This window comes from Lissotriton helveticus, chromosome 9 (assembly GCF_964261635.1).
Source record: "Lissotriton helveticus chromosome 9, aLisHel1.1, whole genome shotgun sequence".
In the NCBI taxonomy this organism is placed as follows: Eukaryota; Metazoa; Chordata; class Amphibia; order Caudata; family Salamandridae; genus Lissotriton; species Lissotriton helveticus.
In genome coordinates, this window is record NC_136070.1 from 1026774024 (window position 1) to 1026801374 (window position 27351).

The 27351-nt window shown below is 43.6% G+C and overlaps 1 protein-coding gene across 9 annotated transcripts in view; it reads left to right on the plus strand.

The window, feature by feature from the left end:
• Positions 1-4677: 4677 nt before the first annotated feature.
• MITF (melanocyte inducing transcription factor) overlaps positions 4678-27351 on the plus strand; it is a 759320-nt gene continuing 736646 nt past the window's right edge. For 5 of the 9 annotated variants that reach the window (XM_078661343.1, XM_078661344.1, XM_078661346.1 and 2 more), the window contains exon 1: positions 4678-4897. In XM_078661343.1, coding sequence (XP_078517469.1) covers positions 4794-4897 — 104 coding nt within the window. In that variant the 5' untranslated portion in view covers positions 4678-4793. The remainder of the gene's footprint in view (positions 4898-27351) is intronic. The other 4 variants (XM_078661338.1, XM_078661337.1, XM_078661336.1 and 1 more) reach the window with 2 other exon arrangements.

Genomic DNA, 27351 nt, shown 5'->3' on the forward strand with positions numbered 1-27351 from the left:
TTTGTAACTATTTTGGCCACCATGAGTGTGGAAGGGTATGCTCAGACATGAGTCCCTTGCTCATTGCACCATCAGGATTCAAGCAAGCCGGGCCGAAGACGGCTGTAATGCCAGAAACCGGTACCCGGAAGCTTGTTTCCTTTCTAGTGAAGAATTGGCTTGGTAGTTTGGTCTGCCCTGTTCCCATGATGCACTGGGCCAGGGACAGACTAATTTGCATATAGCCAGGTTCTGAACTGGGATGGTGCAGTGAGCTAAAAAACGGTGATGGATCAAGCCCTGATCTGTTGACTGGGTAGGAGTGTTCTGATTAACTCAGATACTTTGTCCATCACCACCCCCTTTTTGTAACTATTTTGGCCACCATGAGTGTGGAAGGGTATGCTCAGACATGAGTCCCTTGCTCATTGCACCATCAGGATTCAAGCAAGCCGGGCCGAAGACGGCTGTAATGCCAGAAACCGGTACCCGGAAGCTTGTTTCCTTTCTAGTGAAGAATTGGCTTGGTAGTTTGGTCTGCCCTGTTCCCATGATGCACTGGGCCAGGGACAGACTAATTTGCATATAGCCAGGTTCTGAACTGGGATGGTGCAGTGAGCTAAAAAACGGTGATGGATCAAGCCCTGATCTGTTGACTGGTTAGGAGTGTTCTGATTAACTCAGATACTCTGTCCATCACCACCCCCTTTTTGTAACTATTTTGGCCACCATGAATGTGGAAGGGTATGCTCAGACATGAGTCCCTTGCTCATTGCACCATCAGGATTCAAGCAAGCCGGGCCGAAGACGGCTGTAATGCCAGAAACCGGTACCCGGAAGCTTGTTTCCTTTCTAGTGAAGAATTGGCTTGGTAGTTTGGTCTGCCCTGTTCCCATGATGCACTGGGCCAGGGACAGACTAATTTGCATATAGCCAGGTTCTGAACTGGGATGGTGCAGTGAGCTAAAAAACGATGATGGATCAAGCCCTGATCTGTTGACTGGGTAGGAGTGTTCTGATTAACCTGGCAACTGCTCAGGATAAAGGAGGCCACGCACTCTCCGTCGTTGCCTCGGGTTAGAAACTGAGTTTCTAGGGAGAAGATACACCAATTTTCTATCCTAGCCCTTTCCTTTACTCCCCACACCCCAACCCCACACCGCCCACCTCGCGCTATTTGTATGCCCCCCTCCCCCACACCCTCCATGTTTATTTCTCCCCTGGACAATGATGGCATTTTATGAAGTTCTAACCGGTTTTTGTCAGGGAGATCCTTCTCGCTGCTATGCAGCTCAGCGTGACGGATTAAACATCGACTAGTTAAATAAAAATTTATATCAACCGCCTCCTAACTTCTAATGTCATGTTGTTTATAACTAATGAACTGATTAGAGGATAAACACATCAGCGAGACATTTCTGCATGCTTGCCTCTGGTGGGGAGAGGCAGACACCAGCAGAGTCCCTGCTTTCACTTAGGCTGCCAGAGAGCTGCTATTCCAGTCTCTCTCTTCTCATTAGAGCTCCTGCGACAAGCATTTTATGTTATCCATTTTTTACTCGATGACGTATTGGATTTATAAAAGTAAAACTGCTGAAAACGTTCCTAATTTTCATATTTGTCTGGCTAATTTCAGTACAACGCTGTACTTTTGGATTGGAGGATTTTATAGCAGTAGAACTACTGAAATATTTAAAACAGCTCCTTTGCATACTTTACGTTCTCTTTTCTCTAACCCTCATATTTTATCAAAGCTATGCCGCTTTATGCTTTTAAAGATCAATTCAAACGCACAAAATTTGTTTCTTTTGGGCCTTGCTTTAGATTCAGGGGGAAGCTGGGGAAGGAATTAGACAGCACGAAATAAAGACATGCGATTATTTTCGGGAACCCCCCTGACACCCACCACACAGCTCCACCGATGCAGCCACCACACAGCTCCACCGAGGCACCCACCACACAGCTCCACCGATGCACCCACCATACAGCTCCACCAAGGCACCCACCACACAGCTCCACCAAGGCACCCACCACACAGCTCCACCGATGCACCCACCACACAGCTCCACTGATGCAGCCACCACACAGCTCCACCGACACAGCTCCAACGATGCACCCACCACCCAGCTCCACCGATGCACCCACCACACAGCTCCACCGACACAGCTCCACCTATGCACCCACCACACAGCTCCACCGATGCACCCACCACACCACCACACAGCTCCACCGATGCACCCACCACACAGCTCCACAGATGCACCCACCACACAGCTCCACCGAAGCACCCACCACACCACCACACAGCTCCACCGATGCACCCACCACACAGCTCCACCGATGCACCCACCACAGAGCTCCACCTACACAGCTCCACCGATGCACCCACCACACAGCTCCACCGATGCACCCACCACACAGCTCCACCAAGGCACCCACCACACAGCTCTACCGATGCACCCACCACACAGCTCCACCGACACAGCTCCAATGATGCACCCACCACCCAGCTCCACCGATGCACCCACCACACAGCTCCACCGACACAGCTCCAACGATGCACCCACCACCCAACTCCACCGATGCACCCACCACACAGCTCCACCGACACAGCTCCACCGATGCATCTACCACACAGCTCCACGATGCACCCACCACACAGCTCCACGATGCACCCACCACACAGCACCACTGATGCACCCACCACACAGCTCCACCGAAGCACCCACCACACAGCTCCACCGAGGCACCCACCACACAGCTCCACCGATGCACCCACCACACAGCTCCGCCGAGGCACCCACCACACAGCTCCACCGATGCAGCCACTACACAGCTCCACCGACACAGCTACAACGATGCACCCACCACCCAGTTCCACCGATGCACCCACCACACAGCTCCACCGACACAGCTCCACCGATGCACCCACCACACAGCTCCACTGATGCACCCACCACACAGCTCCACCGAGGCACCCACCATACAGCTCCACCAAGACACCCACCACACAGCTCCACCGATGCACCCACCACACAGCTCCACCGAGGCACCCACCACACAGCTCCACAGATGCACCCACCACACAGCTCCACAGATGCACCCACCACACAGCTCCACAGATGCACCCACCACACAGCTCCACCGAAGCACCCACCACACAGCTCCACCGATGCACCCACCACAAAGCTCCACAGATGCACCCACCACCCAGCTCCACCGAAGCACCCACCACACAGCTCCGCCGAGGCACGCACCACACAGCTCCACCGATACACCCACCACACAGCTCCACCGATGCTCCAACTAAGCTCCACCAATGCACCCACCACACAGCTCCATCAATGCACCCACTAAGCTCCACCGATGCACACACCACTCAGCGCAACCACAGCATCACTCAGCGCAACCACAGCATCACTCAGCACCACCACAGCATCACTCAGCGCAACCACAGCATCATGCAGCGCAACCACAGCATCACTCAGCGCAACCACAGCATCACTGGTTCAAATATGTTCTTTCAATGTTTCAAGCTGTTTTCAAGCGTTCATGCTTTATTACAAATCACAAAAAGATGTTAATATTTTACTTCTGTTCCTGGATTTTCGTCACAATAAAAAACACTGAACATAATCGTCACAAAATGTATTTACAAAAGTTTAAGCTATTGCCATTACAAATTAAATACATTATTTAAGTATTAATTATTTTAAAAAATTAAAAGCCATTGTTATTTGTAATATCAATACATCTAAGTCACGTAAATACACAACATGTTGCATTACAAATGCTATAGGTGTTTGCTAAAGTTATAACTATTGGCATTGTAAATGACAAAGCTACTAATTTAGCTATTTAAAAAATAACACATAAATAAAAAAAAATCATTTATAAGACCAATAGCTCAAACTTTCTTAATGCGAGCCCTATTGCATTTCCAATGCTTGTTCCTCTTATGTTGGTGTAGAGTGTCGTTTTGGCGCGCCGTTTTCCCTGGAGCTTAAAATGATACACAAACTAATTACGGCACTTCTACTTTTACGTACATGTCAAGTGACCCTCGGGTAAACCTTTGTCTCGTTGTTTTATAAAACTGTACTGATTTAATCGTAGGACCCTTTTAAAAACACGTGTATATAATGCACTTCGACCGAACACTAAGCCTTTGGCTTTTTCCTTATTTCAACGAGCAATGACTCTTAAGCTTTACCACAAATTTGAAAAATCGATCAGAATCCAAAACATAGCCATCTCCTGAAGTTGGAAGACACTCACTCCACCTTTGTCGCAGTGAAACATTAATAAAATATGATGATAACTGCTGTAGCACTTACAAGGTGAGTGCGCAGGTGAAGGGCGGAAGGTTAGATTGACCCCACAAGGGTACGGACTTGGCCTTGACATACCACAAGGAGGGGAGACAGGGCAATTATTCGATCGTCCTATTTCTATTTCCTTTGATCCCGGACGCGCAGTCAGCCTCTAGTCTAAACATTAAACAATTGAATATGAAAACAATTAAGCTCGCATGGTCCGGAGTCATTACGTGTTGTTTTTTTCAGTGGAGCTTTGCATGCTGGGTTGGGTAGTTTATGAGTGTTATTCTTAATATGTTGAGCAACGCGGCAAGCATCTATGTAAACTACGAATCCCAGACAAAACGCAACGCAGCTGAAAGTCAATGATCAGGAGGGGGCAGGGGAGTGGACTGTGGCTGGCACTGTGAGCACAGCCAGCTGGCACTGACAGCCCTGCCTACTCCTCGCTCATGTTCACCCACTAGCCGCTTTGCCCCACTTACAGTAGCAGCCATGCAGTCTGAATCTGGCATAGTGGCGGATTTCGAAGTCAGTGACGAATTCCACGAGGAGCCTAAGACATACTACGAGCTGAAAAGCCAGCCCATCAAATGCAGGTTAGTGACAGCTGGGAGTTGTTGGTAGTTGGGGCAGCACTTCGGTACACACGTGCATGACAGCAACAGAGGTCCATGGTGCGCATCTGTTTGCCATTCTTATACAACATTTTTATTGTGGAATAGACAGCTTTCGGAGTGGCATTTGTCAAAAACGCCACGGATAGGAGGAGAATCTGCTTTAAATGAAAAATAATTAATCTTGTATCTCCTTATGGGTGCACCTTTTACCCGTGCCAGGCACAAGTAGCACCGGCTCGTAGCTGCGAGACAAGACCACCGTAGTGCGGCAAGTTTCCCGTGCCTTTGAAGAGCTGGGTCGCTCGCAGTATTGGAAAGAAAGTTCAAGGGAGAGACCGCTTGGCTGCAGGTGACGCGCATCTGCCCTGTCAGTGCCCGGTGACATGGCAGTGTTTTCATGCGGGGCGAAAGAACGGGAGCGGGGGAGTTTGCCTGTCTGATGGATATAGCTGAGAGGCGCTGTCATTGCACACGCAGTATTTGCTTTGAGACTTTTTTGGCAGCTTCAAGTGTCAGCATTGCATGAGCTCTGGCGTGTGTCATAACTCGCGGCTATTTTCAGCGTGGCAACGCAGGTTAACCTACTCGGGGAACCGTAAAAGTAGTAAACTAGGCATTTTAGACGAGGCCGTTCTTTAGATCTGCAAACTATTCAGCATACCAAGAATGTTGTTGACACAAGGAGCTAGCAGGCTACTTTATAAACTGGACCTTCGTTCTGGCTTGCATTATATAATTGTACGCATCTGCCTGATTTGTTTGTTTACAAAACACTTTGTCTAATGTATATAAGAAATTTAAAATCTCCCGATATTCATTGTTATCATTGATTTGATTTCATATGATGAATTGCGTCACTCGTTTTTTCACAAAATGCATGCGTATAGGAAAATTGTTTGTGCTATCTGAGGTCTGGCTTTAACGTTTTCTTACGGTGCCGTAATCGCATCCAGTACCACTGCTGCTCTTGTGTGCCTAGACCTCACCCTCCCACCTGGGTGAGTATGAGGGCGCCGAGTAGCGAGGCTTTGTGACGTCTTGTTTAATTATGAGTAGTATATTTGACTTTTTTTCCCTATTCGACGCCGCCTCTCCTCCGAGGTAGTGATGGTTATGACAACAATGCTAAGTTACTTGATTGGCCTTGCTGTGCTTTGAAACTCACCGACCTGTCTTTTGACAAATAACACATACAGAAACTAGAGGTGAGCGAACCAGCAAATTAATAAGGAGAACCGACTTGAAGGGTCGGCTTTGGTTAAAGAGCCAATGCACAAGCCGAGCCTTAAACATATTTGGCATGCAAATCCTGTAACCTACATCATGCTCCAATATGATAAGGTGTCTTCAACATTAAAACAAGCATTTACAATGCAACGGTTTCAACTTTGGAAAAGTTAGAGCTATTGGCAATGTAAATGACAATGACATTTATTTATCTGTTTTCAAAACCAACACATAAATACAAATTTTGTCATTTACAATGCCAATAGCTCAAACTTTTCCAAAGGCGAAACCGTTGCATTGTAAATGCTTGTTTATTTTGTCTTTGGTTTTTGTTCTATGGGTTCTTTTTCTTCACTCTCTCTTCACTTTTCTTTATAAGTATAGTTGGTGGAATATCCGGACTTCGATTGTCTTCTAATATCTGGTGATCATGCTTCTGTTATTATTCTGATTTTTTTGGGTAGACAGGCTCTGAGGACTGGCGCTTAACGTGGATCGTGTATTGTACTATTGCACATCCCGCTTCTCAAACGTAAGCGTAGGCGTCTCGACTATTCTTGCATTGCTCGTGTATATATATCCTGTTTTTATGCCTGTTCACCTCATTATTTTATCGGAATGTATGGCACCCGGTTTGTCTATTCCCCCACCTTTTTTTTTTTATAATAAAAAGATTTACAAAAAAAAATGTTGACTCCCGAGTAGAAGTCTTAATAACAACCCAATGTAACAGCATTCATTCACTGATAGCCAAAAATGAACGTCCAAGTCAGCCGTGAGACATAAATGAACGCCCAAGCCAGCCCTGGGAGGATTCTAACCAAGGCCTTTTACGTTACATGCATATAGCAGGCACAATGACAATGAAACCTTCTCCACAAACAGCATGACTTGTTTTCATAAATATCTTTACAACATGTAAACGAACCCACTGTGCTATCTTACTAGGTTTTAAACATGTCATATGCACCTAATGTGCACATGAATCCCACTCACTTGTTTTATGATCATTCAAACCTGGGATTAGCAGTTGACGAACAGATCACGGCAGCAAGTGTACAAACCATCATGGCTGCATTATATCATGAAATATAACAGGCCCACGTGTAGCCAGTGGCATCGGGTGTCAGATATACCTGACCAGCAGTCCTGAAACGGCTAGGCTATTAAGGCTCAGGCACTCAAAGCACCAATCTCGGCAAAATAAGTGCAACTTAATCTTGCTCTGGCAAAAATGGCAAAGGACCATTTTATCATTCATGACAATTAAAACTAGCATTACCGAACGGCATGAATAAGGAAACCAATATTCATGCATACTCTCGTTCATATTGCTAAGCAGATGGAGCTAAGTATCCACACAAAAACAAAACGGGAGGAAAGAAATACAACAAAAATAAGGAGAACGTGGCAATATTATCTAGATCGGAATCCCTAAATGTGCCCCACATAAAAAAATAAAAAAGCTCATCCACGCTCGGTTATAAGCTTTGCATCTTGGTATCTGGAGAGTTAAAACGGGATGACTACTACAAATCCCAGATCAAGCAGGAACAAAATGGGTGATCTTCTTAAACTCGGCATTGGATAATTCAAGAACTATACTAGCATGTGGAACAACTGAAAGTCGGCTAAATTGGCTAGCAATGTATCCCTGCAACCTAATGTTTAACGGGCTAGAAAAAAATGATGCGCATTATATTCCCGGATGATTAACACTGTGTGTTCTGAAATTTGATTCTTATGAGGGGGGGGAGGAATGAGGGGGGGGGTAGGAATAGGGGGGGGGGGAATGGAAGGGGGGTGAGTGAAGCCCCGTGAGCCCAATGGGTGTTGCGCGCCTGGTGGCTGTTCTGTTCCATTTCAGAGCTGTCATCAGAATGTGTATGCCTTGCACTTCTCACTCGGTGTGGGCGAAAGTTCAACCCGGACTCATTTTATGCATCTTACTCGCGAAGTACATCCAAAGATATGACAAACTTGAATGACTTCAAAGACCCACAACAATTTCACAAAATCCGAAGACTACCACTCAACCCATATTACTCAAACTGTGCAGTGTATAAACCTTCGTACCGCTCTCCGCAGCTGCAGCTTTCCGGTGCTTGACACTAGAAACATGTTTCTTGATGAAGACTCAAAAGATCCAGAGTGACCGACGACCCCGGCTCACTTCAAGGGAAGGGCAAGCACAGGCCACTCACTAGTAGTCATATCGCCTGCCATGTTAAAGTAACCCTTTATCAGCCACGGCAAAAAGAATTACGAAGAAAATAGCATGCCCATACATTCCTGATACAAATAGAGACTCGTCACAAGAAAAAAAGACGAAGGTGTATTTTATCCTAATATAAATTACAAATAACTTACAGAACTCAGTACTTCTAGATAATACAAATTTATTTTTTAATAAAGCTTATATACAATGTTTTTTTTTCAAGTAGGTTACTATCTTTAGTCAAGATGAAAAAAACTGTCAGTTTTCTTTACAAACCTAATCTATTGCAACACTAATAGACTAAGTTAAAATGGCCGCTAAATTCGTACCCTAGGTAGGGTGGTTTGCATGCTCCGGTCGAACACTCGCGATAATATGTGTAACCAGGAGCCGGGCCATCTTATTGGCTAACGTTTTTCAATAACAAAAAATAAATAACAAGTCAGGTCCCGGGCCGCGCTGTGATTGGCTGACGTCACGGGGGTGTCCCGGGCGGGCAGCCAATCACAGTGCGGCCCGGGAATGACGTCACGGGGGTGTCCCGGGCCGGCAGCCAATCGCAGCGCGGGCCGGGACAAAGGGGCGGGGCTTAAAAAAAGCACCAGAAACGCCCCCGAATCGCGTTTTCAAGAGAAAGCGCGATTGACAGCCTCTGTCTCCCAATGGCTAGTCTCCATTTATGGAGCTAGCCAATTGGAAACAGAGGCTGGCCAAACATCCCTACTGAAAACAAAAGTTTTCAAACTGGGAGGGGCACTTCGTGCCCCTCGCCAGGTTGAAACCTAAAAAGTGTATTTCTTTAACACACAGAAACGTGTCACCGTAGTGCATCAAAATCGATCTCTTCACTGATAAGTATTAATTTAAAGTGGGAGTTTTTAAACAAGCACCGAGAAAAATTCATGCCCCCGCCCTGATGGCAATGCTGTTGGTGAACTCAGAGGCAAATGTAATTTGTCAGGCATACCCTATATGTGACCTGGATGCATAGACTGGATGGAGGAACATCTTTATAAAAATCAAACATAAGAGGTTTTGTACAGCACACATCCTGAGCTCATATTTAAAAGTGTTCTCATGTAATGCTGACCAGAAAGGTCAATATTTGAGAAAAAAATTCTAGGATCAGATTTTGGTCGAGCAGGGAAATAGGGAATGAAGCCAAGTTTTCCAGGTTCACAGTGTGCAATGTATCTACTAGATGGGCATCTCTGACATCAATAGTTAATGCTGAGTCGTTAATTCTTGGAGAATGAGACTAGAGCGTGTGTACTGGCAGAATGCCGATTTTATTCTTTATTTAATTTTTGGCAGTTTTGCATAGTGTAAACACTACCCAAAACATAAGAGCCCCTCTCGACACACACAGACTACATTACAGCTTTTTTGTGGCACAGGGAGATTTCAAGGATTAACAGGATGCTGAGCCAAGGCCAGGCTTTGCACCTGGTTGCCCATTTTACGTGGGCGGCAGCTGTAGATGCTATGCCACATCCCCTCCAATGAAACCGCTCGACCTGCACTGTGCTCGATGTTCCAAAAGGACCTCGAGCCTAGCTCGAGCTCTTAGTGGCTTGCTCACCTCCTCCAAAAATTTACAAAATGAAAGGCATACCAAATAAAATACCTTCCAAAACAATTGGGTGTTTGGAAGCTCCTAACGTGGTCCAGTTGCTTACAGCATACACTACACACAAATGACACATCTCTAGGTCAGATTATCTAGCCCAAACCAAGGGTAATAAACCTTTCATATTTATTTTTCTTTTCTTAAGATGGTACCAAATTCCTTTAGGCAACTGGACGAGCTTTACTAGGAGATTATATCTGACAGTAACTCTTTTCTAACCCATACATTATATTTTGGTAAAGACCAAATATTTCTGTTGTACAATGTGTTATTTTTAAAAAAAATAACATGTTATTTTATGTGTATAAATAGTTATTTAATATCACACACATTTCATATAGATAATTTATATCAAAGCTAAGGGTCTTGTCATTGACCTGTTTTGCCCACAAATATTATATGTAAGCTGCAACTAAATGAAGTTGGCTTAACAATTAGTTGGATTTCTCTGTACCTGAAATAATACTGATATTCCTATCTCGAACTAAAATGTCCATACAACACCATCACCAAAATTCCCACAGAAATTGATTTGTGACCATGCTTCCATTTGTTTGGCCACACTATTTAAAGTACCAATGTTGTATTCACCACTCCCCTACTTGTTCTGTCTCTCTCAGGTTAATTTTGCCCTTATCCCCATGGTATCATAATCATTTTTAGGTCACCACTGGGTGCTTGTGTTCTTCTATGACCAAATGTCAACAGCAAGATAGATTTCTACGCAGTCTCTGGTAGCTCATAATAACCTGGGCTTGTTTTGGGAACAAAAGACGCCTTGTCAGAAATGTTCAAAGCAGCCCCCACTCCCTTCTTCTCTCTCTCTTTCTCTACTGTGCCTGCTTCTACCGACCCTGGGGAGCTGGAGGCAAAGGACACTAGGATGTCGCTATCAGTTGTGAAGTGGCACCAGGGCCCAGAAACCAAGTGCCCACAATCATAACTACCCCTGTGTTTTACCTTCCAGCCATTAGTGAAGAGAGGCCGGAATCCTTGCTTGCACTAGGTTTCATGACACCCTTGCCACACATTTGAAAGGCACCAGCCCTGGGCCTTCAAGAATCAGCTTCCAGTGGCTCCTGCCCCGCAGAAATTCCCTACGGCACAAATGGCCAGTGACTGTGGCCTACCCACCTGTACTAATTTGGGCTATCTTCGATATAATCACACAGGACCCCAGGCCAGTGGGGCTCCTGTCGTGCCTGTAGCAAAGTACTAGCCACACACGTAGCCTCAAAGTTGGGTATAGCATCTTCTACGCAGAGTTTTGGATTGACACACTAATGTAGGAAAGTTTTAGTCTCTTTATTAGAATATGTAATCTACAAACAAATCTAAAATAGTTTTTAAATATCAAAAAACGAAATATTATAACATAAGAGTTGCAATAAATATATTACCGTATGTAAAGGGCTGACAAAAGGTACGCATTACATTTGGGTTTAAAAGGGCTATGACAGCCAGCTGTGAGGGTTGGAGAGTAATAGGGGGTAAATGGATGTTGATACTGCGAAAAGTGTTGTATGGTGAGGACTTTTATCTATGTTTTGTACATAGTGGACTTTTAAAATCTTGATTAACACTGATGTTGCAGACTTACACTTTCTGTGGTCACATAATCCTTCTTGCAGCCGTAGGAAAACTTTCAGGACATATTATGTATATAAATGTTGGTTGCCCCAAGCCTCCACTTAAAACTATATTTCGAGGACTTCTGCCGTGCACCTGGCATGCTGCTGCAAACGAGCTGAAAACAGCATCTGTTAAATGAAAATATTTTGGAGACGTTCTGTGGATTTTTTTTGTAAAATGACATCATATATATACATGCTATCATTTTCTACTGAATATGAGCTCAATATTTTTTTTAAGCCTGCATTGCTTAAAAGTCGTGGCAGAACAATTGAGACCGTAGCGAGATTTAAGGAGCACAAAGGCAACATTGAATTTAAATGAGATATGTCATGTAAAACTATGTTTATTGCTGTACAGTGTACTCAAGTGGTCCACACCATAGTCCTGTAGTGCATCTCATATAATATACATGTATGTGTGTGGGAACAGAAGTGCTTGTATTTCAAATATATCAGTCTCAATGTATGGATATTAGGGAAGCAATGTTTGTGGTCTATTCTCTTTTCAATACCAAATTACTACAAGAAACATAGACAAGTCATATTACAACGGAGTCACACATTTATGTAGTAAATTCTTCCTTTTTTTTCTTTGCAGCCTTAAATCAGTCAGCTCAGCCGGTGTGTTTCGTCCGTAAGGACTTCATCAGGGTTCTGGTAATATCAGTGTGCAGTCCTGAAAATTCAGATCACCTGATTTTGCCTTTTGGGTGGGAGAATATTCCAAGTTCCATCAAACAAATCCTTCTGTGATGATGCATATTTGACCATACTGACTGGACTGACACTCTCTTATAAATTGTGATGACCAACGTATATAATGATGACAATTCTACAATAACTCCCTCAAACTGGGTAAAGAGACAGAGTGAATTTTCAGGACCGCACACAGATATTTCCAGAACCCTGATGAAGTCCTTCTGGACAAAACGCATTGGCTGGGCTAACTGATTTAAGGCTTTAATGAAAAATAAAGGAAGAAATTACACATAAATATGTGAATCCATTGTAATATGACTTGTCTATGTTTCTTGTACTAAACTGGTATTGAAAAGAGAATACATCACAAACATTGCTTCCCTAAGATCCCTAAATGGTTTCTTAATTTGCTTATCACATGATTCCTTAGCAGTGGGTTCATGAACAGTTGAGCGCTTATAATTGCAATTTAATGAATATAGTCACACAAACTAGTGCAACCATCTGATAGTCCACTGCTTTTTTTTTGTTGTGCACATTTGTGGGACCTAGAAAAAAAAAGTCCTAAACAAACCCAGTTTCCCTCCCCATTCCACCCCACCCCATTTACTGAGGACATACCTCTGGGGAGGCTATTTACTGATTGTTTTTGAGGTTTCTTTACTAATGAACATTCAAGTGCAGTAGTGGGCTGGTAAGAACCCAGCAAACTAGTCAGAATGCTGTTGCTGCCCATTCTCCTCCATATGCGCCACTCAGCCAGTCACTAGCTTGTGTGTGTGACTGCGAAAGGGAGTTGCTGTGCTTATGCCAATAAACCCATTATTATAGCCTTATAGCTCTCTGTGGAGTGTTAAAGGCCCAGTGCAACTTGGGCCTATAACTAGGGAGAGAGCCTATAACAACCGGTATAGCCCAAGGCAGAAGGGCTATAAGGCGAAAAGAATATCCCACCCATTGAAGGTACAATGTTTTACATGAAAAAGGGAAACACTGAAAGACAAACATTAGAATGTTGGAGCAGAAGACTTATACCATTTAATGTAGTCCCAACTTTAAAATGTTCAAATATATTGTATTGTCTCTCTTAAGGGGTGTACCATTTAACTTGGTGGGGAGCAAAAAACAGTGATATCAAGCACTCGCACACCCCCTAATCAGCAGGTGACCTGCCCTGGCACATTTGATACAGAGGGCTAACTTGGCATTAACCCTTTAAAGCCAATGGCCACTCCAACTCTGTCACAATTGTGTCACGGCCAGGCTCACTGGTTAATATTGCAGGATTTTAGAAAGTCCTTAGACACTGACATTAGTCAGTCACAAAGACCTGAAAGCATTTAAAGAACTAGCATGCAGTGTTTGCCTAATAACAAAACCTCAGGGAATGCTAACAACATTGTAGAACTGTCCTGTACATCAAACAACCAAATGCTGGGCATGTAAATTCCAAAAGGAAGGCCAGGCCATGTGCCGGTCTATATTTTGTGGGGAGAGGTATCAAGCGGAGAGTGATAGTTGGTGATCATAGACTGACTATTGTAGCATTTAACTCTGAGAGTACTTGTGTAGATTGAATATAAAAGGAAAACTGGGGCCCGCCATTAAAACACATCCACTACAATAAGGGACCAGTGCAACTTAATCACTACAATGCGGTAAGTTACATTGCCATAAGTTATAACCCATTACATTTGCAAAGCTCTTAAGGACAGGCTGTAGTAAAGGGTTCATGGATGAATAGTGGTATGGAGTAGTAGGGTTCTTTTAGGGCTCAGTAGTGGGTAGTGGTATGGGGTAGTAAGGGGTCTTTACAGATTAGGGATGGGTATGAGTGATTAAATTATAATATAAAAACTATTATTTAAAAAATAATTAAATATAAAAGGAGGTTTGGGAATGTCCTCATTAAAAATATTAGCAACAGGGCATGGGGGTTTACCCACATTTAAAATTATATGTATACATGCTGGTGTTAGAAATTGGGTTATTAGAACCACAAACGTCACTAAATTAACATGTGCCTAACCATCTGATAGCTTGGCATATACACAGGTTTAACTTAGAGGCAATGTTTACAGTATTTATGCAGTACTCAGACAGTAATGAAGTGAAAATACTAGACAAAATTCCTAACTAAATAAAATAGTAGAGTACATTTTAATAAACAAAATTACACCAAAACAACAAAAATCAGTAGAACTGGAGATATTATTTTTCAAAGTTTTAAGTGAAAATAGCGCCAGGAATCACAAAGCGCCACTTGTGGTGATCTGGTTGTGTGGGCCAGGGGAAAGTCCCAAGTGCTGGCCGACCGTGATGGAGCGCGGTCCAGATACAGGGACCAGGTTAGGCCCGCTGAAAAGTTACGTTCTCAAGTCCGTTGCAAAGGGTGCCATTCGTGTTGATGGCGCTGCAAGGAGGTAGCCGTTGTCGTGGTAAATGTCATTAAAGTGTATGTAAATGCATATTAAGTCCATTTGCTCTAGAGGATACATGAAAAGTGAAAGTATATTGCGTGGTGTTGGACAGTGTGGTACTCTCCTGCAGCCAAGGGAAACTCATATTAAAAGAAATATTGGCACAATGTAGCTCAACTTAAATCTATAATGATGTAGTTGGGACTTGGAATTTGATCACCTCTGTGCCTGTTACATCCATGTGTGGTTTGGTAACTATAGAATTATGAATGTTTTAGTTTACAACTCACTAGTAAAGTTCTGCGCTTTCAAAAGCTACTGTGGGCTAACATATTCTGAAAACTTCTTTTATAAAGCCCTAGCCTTGCTGTGCCTATATGGGCCTCTGAAGTGGGTTGTAGGTTACTTTATATATCTAATTGAAATCGCCCTACTCTACTTCATTTGCACTACATCAGTTCCCAATGAAACCTCCACGTACATAAAGGTAATATATGTATCTTTTTTTCCCGGGTTAACCTCATAGCAGCCTCTACTGAAATGTATTTAATTTGGGTTTTTTAATCTTGGATTTTTGTGAATCTGTAACTATTACTTTATTTTTGATTGTACTCTAAGCCTTAACTCCAAACAGTTTATAAAAATATCTTATTTGCAGTTTTACATGCATGTTTGTAGCTTGTGCTACCATGGACCCCTTTCTTATTGTATTTATTTTTCTAATTGTAATCCCTTTTTAGGGTTAGGTTGTTACAGTGCAACCATCAAACAGACCTATTGCTTTCATTATACATGGAACGGCTTTGTGCCCTCACCCCTCAAAGAGGTGGCTTTCTTCGACCAGCCCTTTTCAGCCATTGGATTCAGGCTGACAAACCTGTCTTAGCTTAGTCCTTACCTAATGGTGTGGACTTTTTGGGTGTATCCTTCCACCCCCTCTGTTTCTGTGTTTTCGCCTACTTATTGCACTGCACAAGAACTAATTTACAACTTTTGTCTTATCGCTGCTGGCTTCTTCCTGTGCGTCTCACTCTAATTTGCTAACACTGCGTGTGTTAGCACATTAAACCCAGACCTTTGCCAATCTTTGTTAATATATACTTGTTTGACACTGTTCTTGTAGACAGTGTATGGGCATCTAATATAGTGGTCAGGGTGATGAAGTAATGATATTGCAGTTTAGGAAGACGATACAGTTGAGGTGCACTGTGCAATCTATGGAGACAGTTAAACAACGTTGATTTATTTCTACCTTCCTCACTGTTGAGCCAGCAATTAATATATAAAATACGTTACAATTTTTAAAATGGCAAATATGTTTACTATATACACAATGTTTCACAGAACTTCCAAATACATGTCAGCAGCATTTCACTTTAGCTGTGAAGGAAATGTTGGTTTGTAGAAATGTAGTGTTGTAGCAATGTTGTTTACATATTTAATTTAAATTCGAACTTGAAAATGTATCAATTTCATTGTAAACAAAAGATATCCTAAACTTTTATGGTTAGAATGCTTGTTTTCTTGTCTCCAAAACATAGTGTGGCACAGGGGACACTGCCCTGTTTTTTAGGTCTTGGCTATAACGCGCTTGAAAAGCGCGTTCTCGCCAGAGAACTATAGTAGGTGTCTCAGCAGTCTGAGAACGCCGAAGGGAGACAAGACCTGGCCGCGCGCAGCGTTTTCCCATAGGATAACGTTGTGCGCGCGGCCAGGTCTTGGTCCACAGCTGCATAGCATACCGGATCGCGTCGCGCGCCTCTCTGGAATGCAGGGGGAGTCTGCAGGGAGGCGCGCGGCGCTGATAACAGCTTTCCTAACTGGACGCCTGCTTCCTGTTGCTGGAGCACGCCTTGTTTTTTTTTCTTCAATGTCGTTTCAGTGTTTTTTTAGGGCTCGGCTATATTTTATAGTGATAAGCATCCCATTGTAGTGTATTGAGTAATGTAACGTTTGCTTTTGTATGTTGCTCACTTGTAATGTTGTCATGTATCAGTTCTGTTCCTACTGTGAAGCGCTCTGACACCTTCGGGTAAAGTCCGCGCTATATAAAAACGCATAAATAAATAAAATTGAGCGCTTTACGTCACACTTGTTATGCATAGCTCATGACTCATAAGGCTCCAGGAGGACGAGGGGGCAGCGCGTGCTTAGGAGGCTCGAAGGGGAGTATGATGACCGTGTAAGTGCTGAAAGTGTTCCCATCCTTACCCTGACCAGGAGGGAGGCTATGCAGCCCCCCCCGCAAACGCTGCCGGGAAGAGACATTCGCAGCGGTACGAAGGAATATTTTACAATGCAAACAGTGGCGCTGTGCAACAGGCCCCTTCCGCAGGTTGCGCTTGCAGCTTCTGACAGTGTTTGTAAGTGCTGGCTAGAGAGGCGTGGCATGGGCGGGTGCCGGTTCTTTACTACAGATAGTGGGAAGAAGAGCGAATAAGCGCTATACACGCGCCTCTAACAAGGCGTACCATGCCAAGGAGACACATACCGCCTTACAACACTTCCAGATAAATAAACAGCGCAACAAAGCATAGGGTACGTAAAGTATGTTCTGCCGTCAGACCCCGGATCATTTGAATTCTGAAATGTTAACAATTCAGGTCATGAAAATGGTAAAACCTCGTGTGTCATTTTAAACGGTTTCCTGTGCGCAAAACACGACCACACATCCCCTTTACACGTTTCAAAGGGGTGTTTCAGGTAAAGCCCCGGGGTTTTACTGTGAAGTGGTGAGTTTCTTAAGACTGAGTCACCCAAGACAGGCAGCCAGTCAGCTTCTGTGGGACAACTTGTTTTCACATTGCTGCAGGGTTAATGTATACAGCACCAGACTTGTATTTTAATACAATTGATTTTTAACCTAACAATGTCGTCTTTCTTAATCTCTAATATTTTATAGCACATACTTCCCACTGCCATCTCCGGGTGCTCAGTAAATTGGTGCAGTTATTAAATATGTTTATTTTATCGACCTCCGAGGGATACAAAGCTTGGCTAATGCACCGCAAAGCTATTGGCATTGTAAATGACAATGTCATTTTTTTATGTTTTCAAAAGTAAAACATAAATATAAATTATGTCATGAGCAAAGGCAATGGCTCGAACTGTAACAATGCCGAGACCATTGCATTGTAAATGCTTGTTATTTAAAGTTATTGTATCAGTACATTAGGATTGAGGCACTGCTCAGCTACAGCAAGGCAATGGCAACTTGCTATGTGATTGGGCCAGGGCAACGTTAATGGCATCCCCATTCCCCCCCCATGGCCTGCAACACCTGCTGGTGTACAGTCTGTGTCCTTCTTTTGAGTGGCGAGTGACAGCCAGTAGGATAGGATCAGGACTCCAATGGAGGAGGACCGTGGATTTGGCGAATACTGCAATTTCCGCTGCCCAACTCACTCCTCTCTTTAGTGAGCGGTTACAAGCAGCCACAACCTGTACCAGGATGTGCCAGCAGTCTGCCACCTGTCGTATGTCGTAGTTGCCGCCTGCTTCCACTCATATGTTGCAGCATCTCCAATTTTGTTGTTCTGCTCTATGCACGCATTTGATTGTATGTGTCGGGATCTCCAACATTTTCTGTAGTGACAGCTACTTCTGATCAGCAAAAATCATCATGAGCTACTGAAGGCTAAGCAACATTGTTACCAGACACCCCCACTTTTTAGCTTAATTGGCTTTAAGCCTAATGTCCATAGAGCTAGATGCTATGGTTTGAATAAAATACTTTGACTAGTGGCACTATGAAAGGGCTGCCATGTGTGTCATGAGAGCGTGGACTTTGAAGATGTATGAAGATGTGTGTGTATAAATGGGGATATATGTGTACGGGTGACTGAGAGACTGTGTCGTATGTTCTTGTGGCACAGGACATACCGTTACATGCATAACACAAATGGGAGAAATCTCAACTTCAGAAAAATGTTATAAAAAAATTGTTCATGGTATTAAACTTTTTTTGAACTTTACATTTCTCCAACTTAAAATAATGGCTGTATTTTTCACTTATAAATATGGCACTGTATCTAGAAAATGAAACTGAAGTGTTAACTTTGTTTATGTGGATTCCATAAAACTCATAATTTATATTGTCTCGTATTTCCAAGTGTTGCATTTACAGACACCAAGTATTTATGACAGAAAAATACATTTGTTTAAATGGAAGGAATTTTAGGTGAATAAACATGCTTCATAAAACACTGAGGTATTTGTCTTATGAGAAAGACATTGATGCTTGAGGTGTAATAGAAAAAGCTTTCTTAATTTCTTTCATTCTGAAAAAAAGTACACATTTTCAGTTATAAATAAGGTACAGTGTCTACTGGCCACTAGGAGCAGGAGGGCTCCTGTTTGTAAGTAGAACACTTTGAAATGGGAGAAAATTAAAATGAAGCGTCAATCATTAAGGTCACTTTTTCATTTTGATTTCTACCACTTAAAAGCCTTCAGAAACATATTTTTGTTGGGACTTTTACATAAGAGTTAAACATTTCAGTTCTTCGCCTAAGTGACACAACCTGTCCCATAAATCTGACTGAGCACTGCTCATTATCAGGCTCTGCTATCTGCAGCCTGGTGATAATAATGTAAAATAAACAGTCTTCCCTTAACATTAAAAAAAATATTGGACACTTTGCTTATTTAAAAATGAATAGAAGGCTGCAAGCTGTTTTGAAGGTGTCTGAGAGCTACGGGTAGCTCCCAGTTGACTCGTTGGAGATATCTGGTATATGTCATAATCCAGCAGCATGTCAGAATATGGAAACCGCTCAGCACCTGTGTCTGAGCGTGGAAGCTGCTTCGCTTCTGTTTATTTGGATGCAGCTTGCCGTCTGTATCAGTTTGTGGTAACCGCTAGCCGCCATTACGCAGAAGTTGTTTACCACCTACCAGTGTACGGAAACTGGGACCCACATGTATCAATATATGACAGCTTTAAAATGGGAAACTTCTTGCTGGGAATAGAGCACAATGTTGTGCAATAAAACACAAAAACATACATTTACAGTGTCAAGTCAAACAAACAGAATTAGTATTAGAATTAGTTTTCATGTGGTCACAGTATGTTTGTACAACAAGCCATGGTGTATTTGTGAGTGATAATGACGATACCGTGAAGGACCCTTTCACTTTTTATTAAGGTGTCTCCAGCTTTTCATGCAGAAACATTTCACTCAGATCTGTTATGGTTGTAGCTGCCTCGACTGGTAATCTATTCAACTTTTCTATTTTTTTTTACTTATGTTCACACCTATACATGTGCATTTTTTTCCAAGCACCGGAAACTAGTACATTTAGTCCATTCCTTATAGTAAATATGTTAGAACTGGGGGTCTCTAGTTGGCAGGGGTAGGTACCACTGTTCAAATAGACCCTTGCTTCTAGTCAGGGTAAGGAGGAAACACTCCTTAGATAACCTCTGCTCACCCCCTTGGTAGCTTGGCACAAGCAGTCAGGCTTATCCAAAAGCAATGTGTAAAGTATTTGTACCAACACTCACAGTAACACAGTGAAAACACCACAAACTGACTCCACAACAGTTTAGAAAAATTGAGGTATTTAATCTAAACTACACAAGACCAAAACGACAAAAATCCAACATACACAGTTCAAAAATATGGTTGCGAAAGAGTTCTTAAGGTTGCGATAAAATAATCCACAGTTGCGTGAAATGTTCAGTTGCGTCACGTTTAGCCAACAGTCCCTTTTAAATGCGACAAAGTTCCAAAGCAGAAACTGGTGAGGTGGAAAACAAGCGATGCGTTGCTCCTGAGACCCTGGGGAGGCGATGCGACAACCCCGCTGCAGCAGCAGGCGTGTTGCGACGAATCCAGTCTGTATGGGGAGGAAGGCAGACTGGTATGGATTCCGGTGCGTAGGTTCCCTAGGAAGTTTTCTCTCGCAAAGGCACGATGCGATGATCTTTGGAGTTGCGACGATGCGCGGACCAGCGGTGATCTCTCTCTCGCAGCTCCTTAATGCAATGGCTTCTGTGACGACACTCGCAGCGACGTGATGCGGTCCGCAAGCAAGCAGTGCGGCGATCTCACCCAGTGACGACAGGCTCTGCGACGACACTCGCAGCGATGGTAATCTTCCCGCACCGGTCTGGTGCGTCCCGCAAACGAAGGATGCGACGGCTCTGGCAGCGGCAACAGGCGCTGCGACGATCTCGACCTTCGTAGCGGCGGGAATTTCCTCGCACTGTCAGGGATGTGCTCCGCAAGCGAGCGATGCAACCAAACTTGCAGAAAATCTTTAAAGGCTTGGTTTCCAGCTCCCCAACACAGGTACAACTTCCAGAGGCACCACACATGGGCCACACACTCCAGGAAGGACAGAACTCTCTCAGTAGAGTTCAGGGAAGCTGGGGGTGAAGTCCTTTTGTTCCTGGGACTTCAGAACAGGGAGCCAGTTCTTCTCAGGCCCTTGGAGATTCCTTCAAGACAGGGGACACAGCACAAAGCAAAGTTCTTCCCCTCTCCTTGGCAGCAAAGCAACAGCAGGTCAGTCCAGCAGAGCAACAGCAGGACAGTCTTCCTTCTTCAGTTTCAGCTTTCTCCTTGGCAGAGGTTCCTTCTTGATTTCAGGATGATCTAATTTTCTGTAGTCAGGGGTCCTGTACTTATACCCCTAAAAGTCTTTGTTCCCTTTGTGCAGGAGGGCTCTGAGCCCGGTCTGAACCAGTTCTGGGTGTTCCTTGAGCACTTTGTTTTCCTGGCTTCTCCTTTCCTTTCAGAGTGAGGGGCAGGGTCGTCAGCCGCCCAGCAGGAGGTAGAGCCTGCATTGTGGAAGGCAGTAACAGCCTTATTCGGGCCCAGGTGCTATCCCCTCCCAGCACTCAAGATGCAGATGCAGTCATTCAGCCTAGGGCTGACTCAACCAGCCTCCTTGGGGCTCACCAGCCTCTGTCATTCTAAAACCAGACAGTCAATTCACCAACAGGCCAAGGCACACAGAAAGATCAGACAAGAGAACAGCAACTTTTTAAAAGTACTGGTCTTAAACACAGGATTTAAAAAACACCTTTCCTAAAAGATGTGTTAATAAATTCTGAGTTCAGGGATACCAGACCTTTATGTCCTATCTTGCTCCTCTGGGACGATTTGCTGGTGCCACTGTAGCCAGCATCCCCCTTGATAGCCTATGGAGCAAGATAGCCTTGTAGCAGGGAAAAACGAAAATGGCTGTAATTCGCTACCAGAGCATGTCACCTGCACAAGTACATGCTCTACCTTTCACATACACTGCACCCTGCCCAGGGGGGTACCTTGGGCCTTCCATAGGGGTGACCAATGTGCACAGAAAGGGAAGGGTTAGGCCTGGTCAGTGGGGACACTGACCAGGAGGACATGGCAGTTCACAGACTGCACACAGGCACTGCGGTGGCAGGCCTGAGACACCATTTTAGTGCTACTCATGTGGGTGGCACAATCGGTGCTGCAGGCCCACTAGTAGCATTTGACATCACCAGCCCTGGCACACTCAGTGCACTTTACTAGGGACTTCCTGGTGATAAAAATATGCAAATCAGGTATATCAAATTACAGTAACAATTTACACAGGGAGCACTTACACTCTGACACTGATCAGCAGTGGCAGAGCGTTCAAAGCATCTAAACCAGCAAAAACGAAATCCAGCACAGCATCAAAAATACAGGAGGTAGAGGCAAAAAGATAGGGGGAAACCACGCCAAGGATGCCAGATCTAACAAAATAAAAAAGATTAGCTTATTGGCCCTCAAAATCCTGTCTCAGTCAATTAACAAAGGACTTCAGCAGTTCTTCCTCAAGACAGGCAAAGGTTGCTGATCTCAACGATAAGAACTGAGTATCCTTAGACTAGGACACCTGCTTGATAGAGTTCTGTCTTGGTTTGAGAACTGTTGCGCTCAAAAAAAGTTTACTGCAGTTCTATGTAGCCTATATTTCTTTAGAAAGCTGAGGAATATTGCTACAGTATGGTATGATGGTGTGGGCACTAGCTTAGCTTTTTACATCCGAGTTTTTCATACTTTGTACTGGAAAGAAAGCTTGGATGAGGATACAGGTTGCCATCTTTTTTCCGGGGAAAGATCCCTGTGAAACCGTGTGTCACTTTTTCGTGGAGTGTTGCTACTTGCACCACTAGGAGTTATGTGCAACCTTTTGTAGCTATAGCTGGTTTTATTCTTGTCAATTATTAGAAGTTGTACAGCTCTTCATCTATTATGATGGGGTTGAAGCACCTTTTGGTGGTTTGATGTATAATTTGAACGATCGTGATTTTTAAAAACATTTTTTTAACGATTGTACATTAATTACATAGAAGTAAGGTGGCCTGTGCCCCAATTTGTAGTGCTTATTTTAAAAAATCAATGTAAACCAGACTAATATTTGTTATTGCTTGAACCAAGCTTGTGATATCTCGCCGGGGTTGCCAAATGAGTGAAATGAAGGACAGCAGCACCAATGGCAATCGCTTATTGCCCGTGGAACCTTAGTGACATTGTATGGTCTAATGTACGTAGGTGGGTGTTATTTTGTACATGCAACTGCTTATTTTTTTTAAATCTAGAAGCCTTCTCTTTTAGTGCTTTAAGAAGAAAACATGATGCTACTTTGGAGTGGATAGATTGATGCACACAATCATGATGCATTGGAAAATGAGATTCCTGGGACCACTCCACCATAGACGGGTATTGTCCTTGGATGCACTCTGTCGTAGACTTTGGAGAAATTAACCATAGAAATGATTTCCTTCTTGGAACTCAACTACTGAAAGGCAAGCAGTGTTCTTTGACACATTCTTCCATTGAAATAGTAGTTTTTCTAAAGCACATGACTCTTGCAATGATATTATTGCACCAAGCACCCATGGGTCTCCTCGGAATAGACACATAAAACAGGTTTAATATGGAGCATTGAGCATTGAAATGAGACCAAACTTACATACTGCGTTATTGCTCATTCCTGTTTATAAGCAATAAGCCCAAACAGACAAAAATGTCATAAAGATCTTCACCCAAAAATTGGACTAGCCAGTCAGTATTCCCACATGACACCTGAATCATTAAGTGAGAATGGTTTGGATAGCATTATAAAGAGAATTATTTCAGTAATGAATCCTTTGATAATACTAATCACGGCTGAACACAAAGATGGAAACCCAAATCATATAATTGGGATCAGCATAGCATATTTTCCGGAGGATTAGCTATCGTCATAAAATGAAGTCATGTATCATTATCGAGCTCAAGGTACCCTGGGAAGCTTCTAGTAGGTGTCTCAAGTGTACTTTTACTATGGCGAGTACCCGAGTCATGGTTAAAAATGAAATGCTTAATGTCTAAGAAGTTAATTACTCCAGCATCGTGCTGGTCGACATGTCCTCCCTTATGACCCCTGGGGTTTTGGGGGAGGTTGGGGAGGGGGATGGAGGTTGGGAGATGGAGGTTTAGGGCGCATGGAATTTAATTTATCTGGACCTGGATCCCTATGTTATGCAGTTTTGTAACCCACTCATTTAAAAAATTGCCATTCACTCCTATTCACAGATTGTGCATATTCAAGTTATTCGAATATACTTGCAATTTGCTGACCTAGTGAGGAACTCTGTTAAGCATCTAAGCAAGGCCCCGCCGCCCCATGGAGCACACAGGTGGGGACCCCTTGAAGTCGCATATTCATCAAAGGGAGAGTCCCGATCTGCAGCTAATTGTCAGTGTGTCGTCTGTGTGTGTGTGTATATGTATGTGTATGTACATGTGTGTGTTTATGTATATATACTCATGAGCAAGGAGCTTTGTTCTCCGAAACGTGTAGAGTTGTCTTGCCAAATATAAACATGTTTTGTAAGCAATTTGGGCCGCGGTGTGTTTTACTGGAGGAAGAAACAACACTTTTTCTGGATACATAAGGGCTCGCCACCCCACTGCGAACCACCGTTGTGAAGTGGTTTGGGTCAGAGCGATAAAAACTGTTGGATATATGTATCCAACAGAGGGGGCGCCTCTAACTACACTCAGTTACACTTCTAGACATTCTTGCTGCTATTGCGTGTTTTGCACTTCAGGAGCTGTGTTCAATGCTCCGGGGGGTTGGTAATTTTTAATTGGATTTTAACTGTGATTGGCACTATTTAAAAACCTAAATCGTTTGTGTTATTCTACCCTCGCACTGAAAGTAGCTGTGTTCAATGCTCCGGTGGGTCTGGGTTTAGCGAACGGGAGAACCTCAGGTCAGCGCTCTAGATTCCTAACGCTGACACGCTCCCTTGGCCTTAAAAAGAGCTGGTGAGGCGACCGCGCAGCGGGCGCGCCTAAGGCAGCTCGTCGGCGCCCATCCGGGTCCAGGGGCCAAAACCCCTGTTGGTCTTACTAGGGAAAAAATTGTCTATACTAAGGACCAACCCAACTCCTTCAGAGGAGCACCAAAAAGTAAGTGCCTACATACAATGTCCCCAAACAGTCCCACTAGGCTCTGTCACACCTGTGGCTTTAAATTTTGCCTCTCACTCGAAACACCCTCAATTCACCCTACTACAGAGGCCATTAAAAAGTTTTTATTGAACTGCCGCTCTTTATCTAAACATTCACTGGAAATGTACCTCTTACTTGAAGAGGGAAGCCCGGATGTTCTCTTTCTAACAGAGACTTGGTTGAATAATGAGGCTGATCCTATGATTGTCCAAGCACTCCCTCCAGGCTATGTAATACTGAGGCGAGATCGGGACACCGGTAGAGGAGGTGGACTATCCATTATATATAAGAATAAATGTAACTGTCGTTCTACTAATAAACCTCTACCAGATTGCGAAAGTATTTATTTTACTTTAAGTATTTCCCACGTTAGGACCTTCTCAGGGATTTTAATATACCGACCTCCAGGTGCTTTAGCCAATTTTTGTAAAGACCTTCTTGATACTGTGGCAAATTTAGCCAGTTCCTTCCCCAACTTTACCCTCTTAGGGGAGGGTATTTTAATCTCCACTTCGATGACATTTTATCTCCATCTCGAACGGAACTAGTAGAAGGACTGGAGATGCTTCAATTTACCCAATTAGTCAAAGGTCCCACTCATTGTAAAGGCCACTTACTGGACCCTATCTTTTCAAATATTCCTGATTTTCTGGTTATGGACCCTACCCCAATACCCTGGACCAACCGTTTTTTAATCCCATTTTCCTGGATAGAACAGGAGGTAATTGCTCAGGCCGAAAAAAACAGCAAATTTGTGCATATCTGGTCGAAATTATCCACAAAATCCTGGGTGTCCATCTTGGAAGACTTTGTTCCTAATTTTGAAATTAACCCAGTCACCGCAAATGAAAACTTAGTTAATTGGCCAGAGTCATCCCTTGACAAGATTTTACCAAAACAATTGATTCACAGCCAACCAGGATTTAACCAAAATACTTGGTATACGCCTAAACTTAGGGAGCTTAGACAATCCAGTAAAAAGAATGTGGAGGGAATATCCCTTTGCAATTATTAAAAGAAAGTATCGAGAGCCTATAAAGATTTATAAAATAGAAATAAAGGCAGCCAAAGCTCTCTACTATGAGTAAAAAATCACCTTGTCGACAAACTGTCCACGTGAAATTTTTCGGATTGTAAAGTCTCTCCATTACCTTTGCAGATATCCTCAACCGTTGCAATGAAATGGCAGAATTCTTTTCAAATAAAATACCAGCCATTTACAAATCCTTTCCTCAAGAGATGGCATCACATACCCTATTGCTATCTGACGAGATAACCCACGATGGGGACCAGTTGCTGGAGGTCATCCCTCCTTTAAATTTGTCCTCCTTCCAAGGATTTCTTGGCCAGCTCAAGTCTGGAGCACCATCAGACGCTGCTACCTCTAATATCCTTAAATCAAATCACCGAAACGGTATCCCCGGTTGTTCTAAATGTGATAAATGTCTCTTTAGCAACGGGAATGGTGCCTCTTCAATGGAAACAGGCCATGGTGAGAGCACTCCTGAAACAAATCTAACCTTGACCCTGACGTATTGGCCAACTATCGCCCCATCTCCTTATTACCAGGAATTGGTAAACTAGCTGAGAAGCATGTACATTTGACTCTCTCCTCCTTTCTTGAAAACAACTCTTGTCTTCACCCTTCACAGAATGGTTTTAGACCACAACATGGCACAGAAACTGCTCTCCTGATAGCGGTGGAAGAATTAAGAAAAATCCTAGACGGAGGGGGCTGCGCTGCACTCATTCTATTAGATCTCAGTGCAGCCTTCGACACGGTAAACCACCAATTGCTGGTCCAGAGACTGAGGAGGATAGTAGTGGCAGGAACAGCATTAAAATGGCTGCAGTCCTTCCTAGATTATAGATCTTTTGTTGTCTTCGAAGAAGGAATTACCTCCAAGCGAACGCCTTTTAGATGTGAGGTTCCGCCGGGTTCTTCCCTGAGCCCCACTCTATTTAATGTCTACATGAGTTTGTTGCCAGACATAGTTCCACCTTTGGGCATTCAGATCATCACTTACGCTGATGATACCCAGTTGGTGGTGGCACTCAATCAACAGGAGAACACCGGCTCAAAACTAGCCTTATGCCTTGAAAAAGTGTCAAGCTAGATGGACGACTCCTATTTAAAGC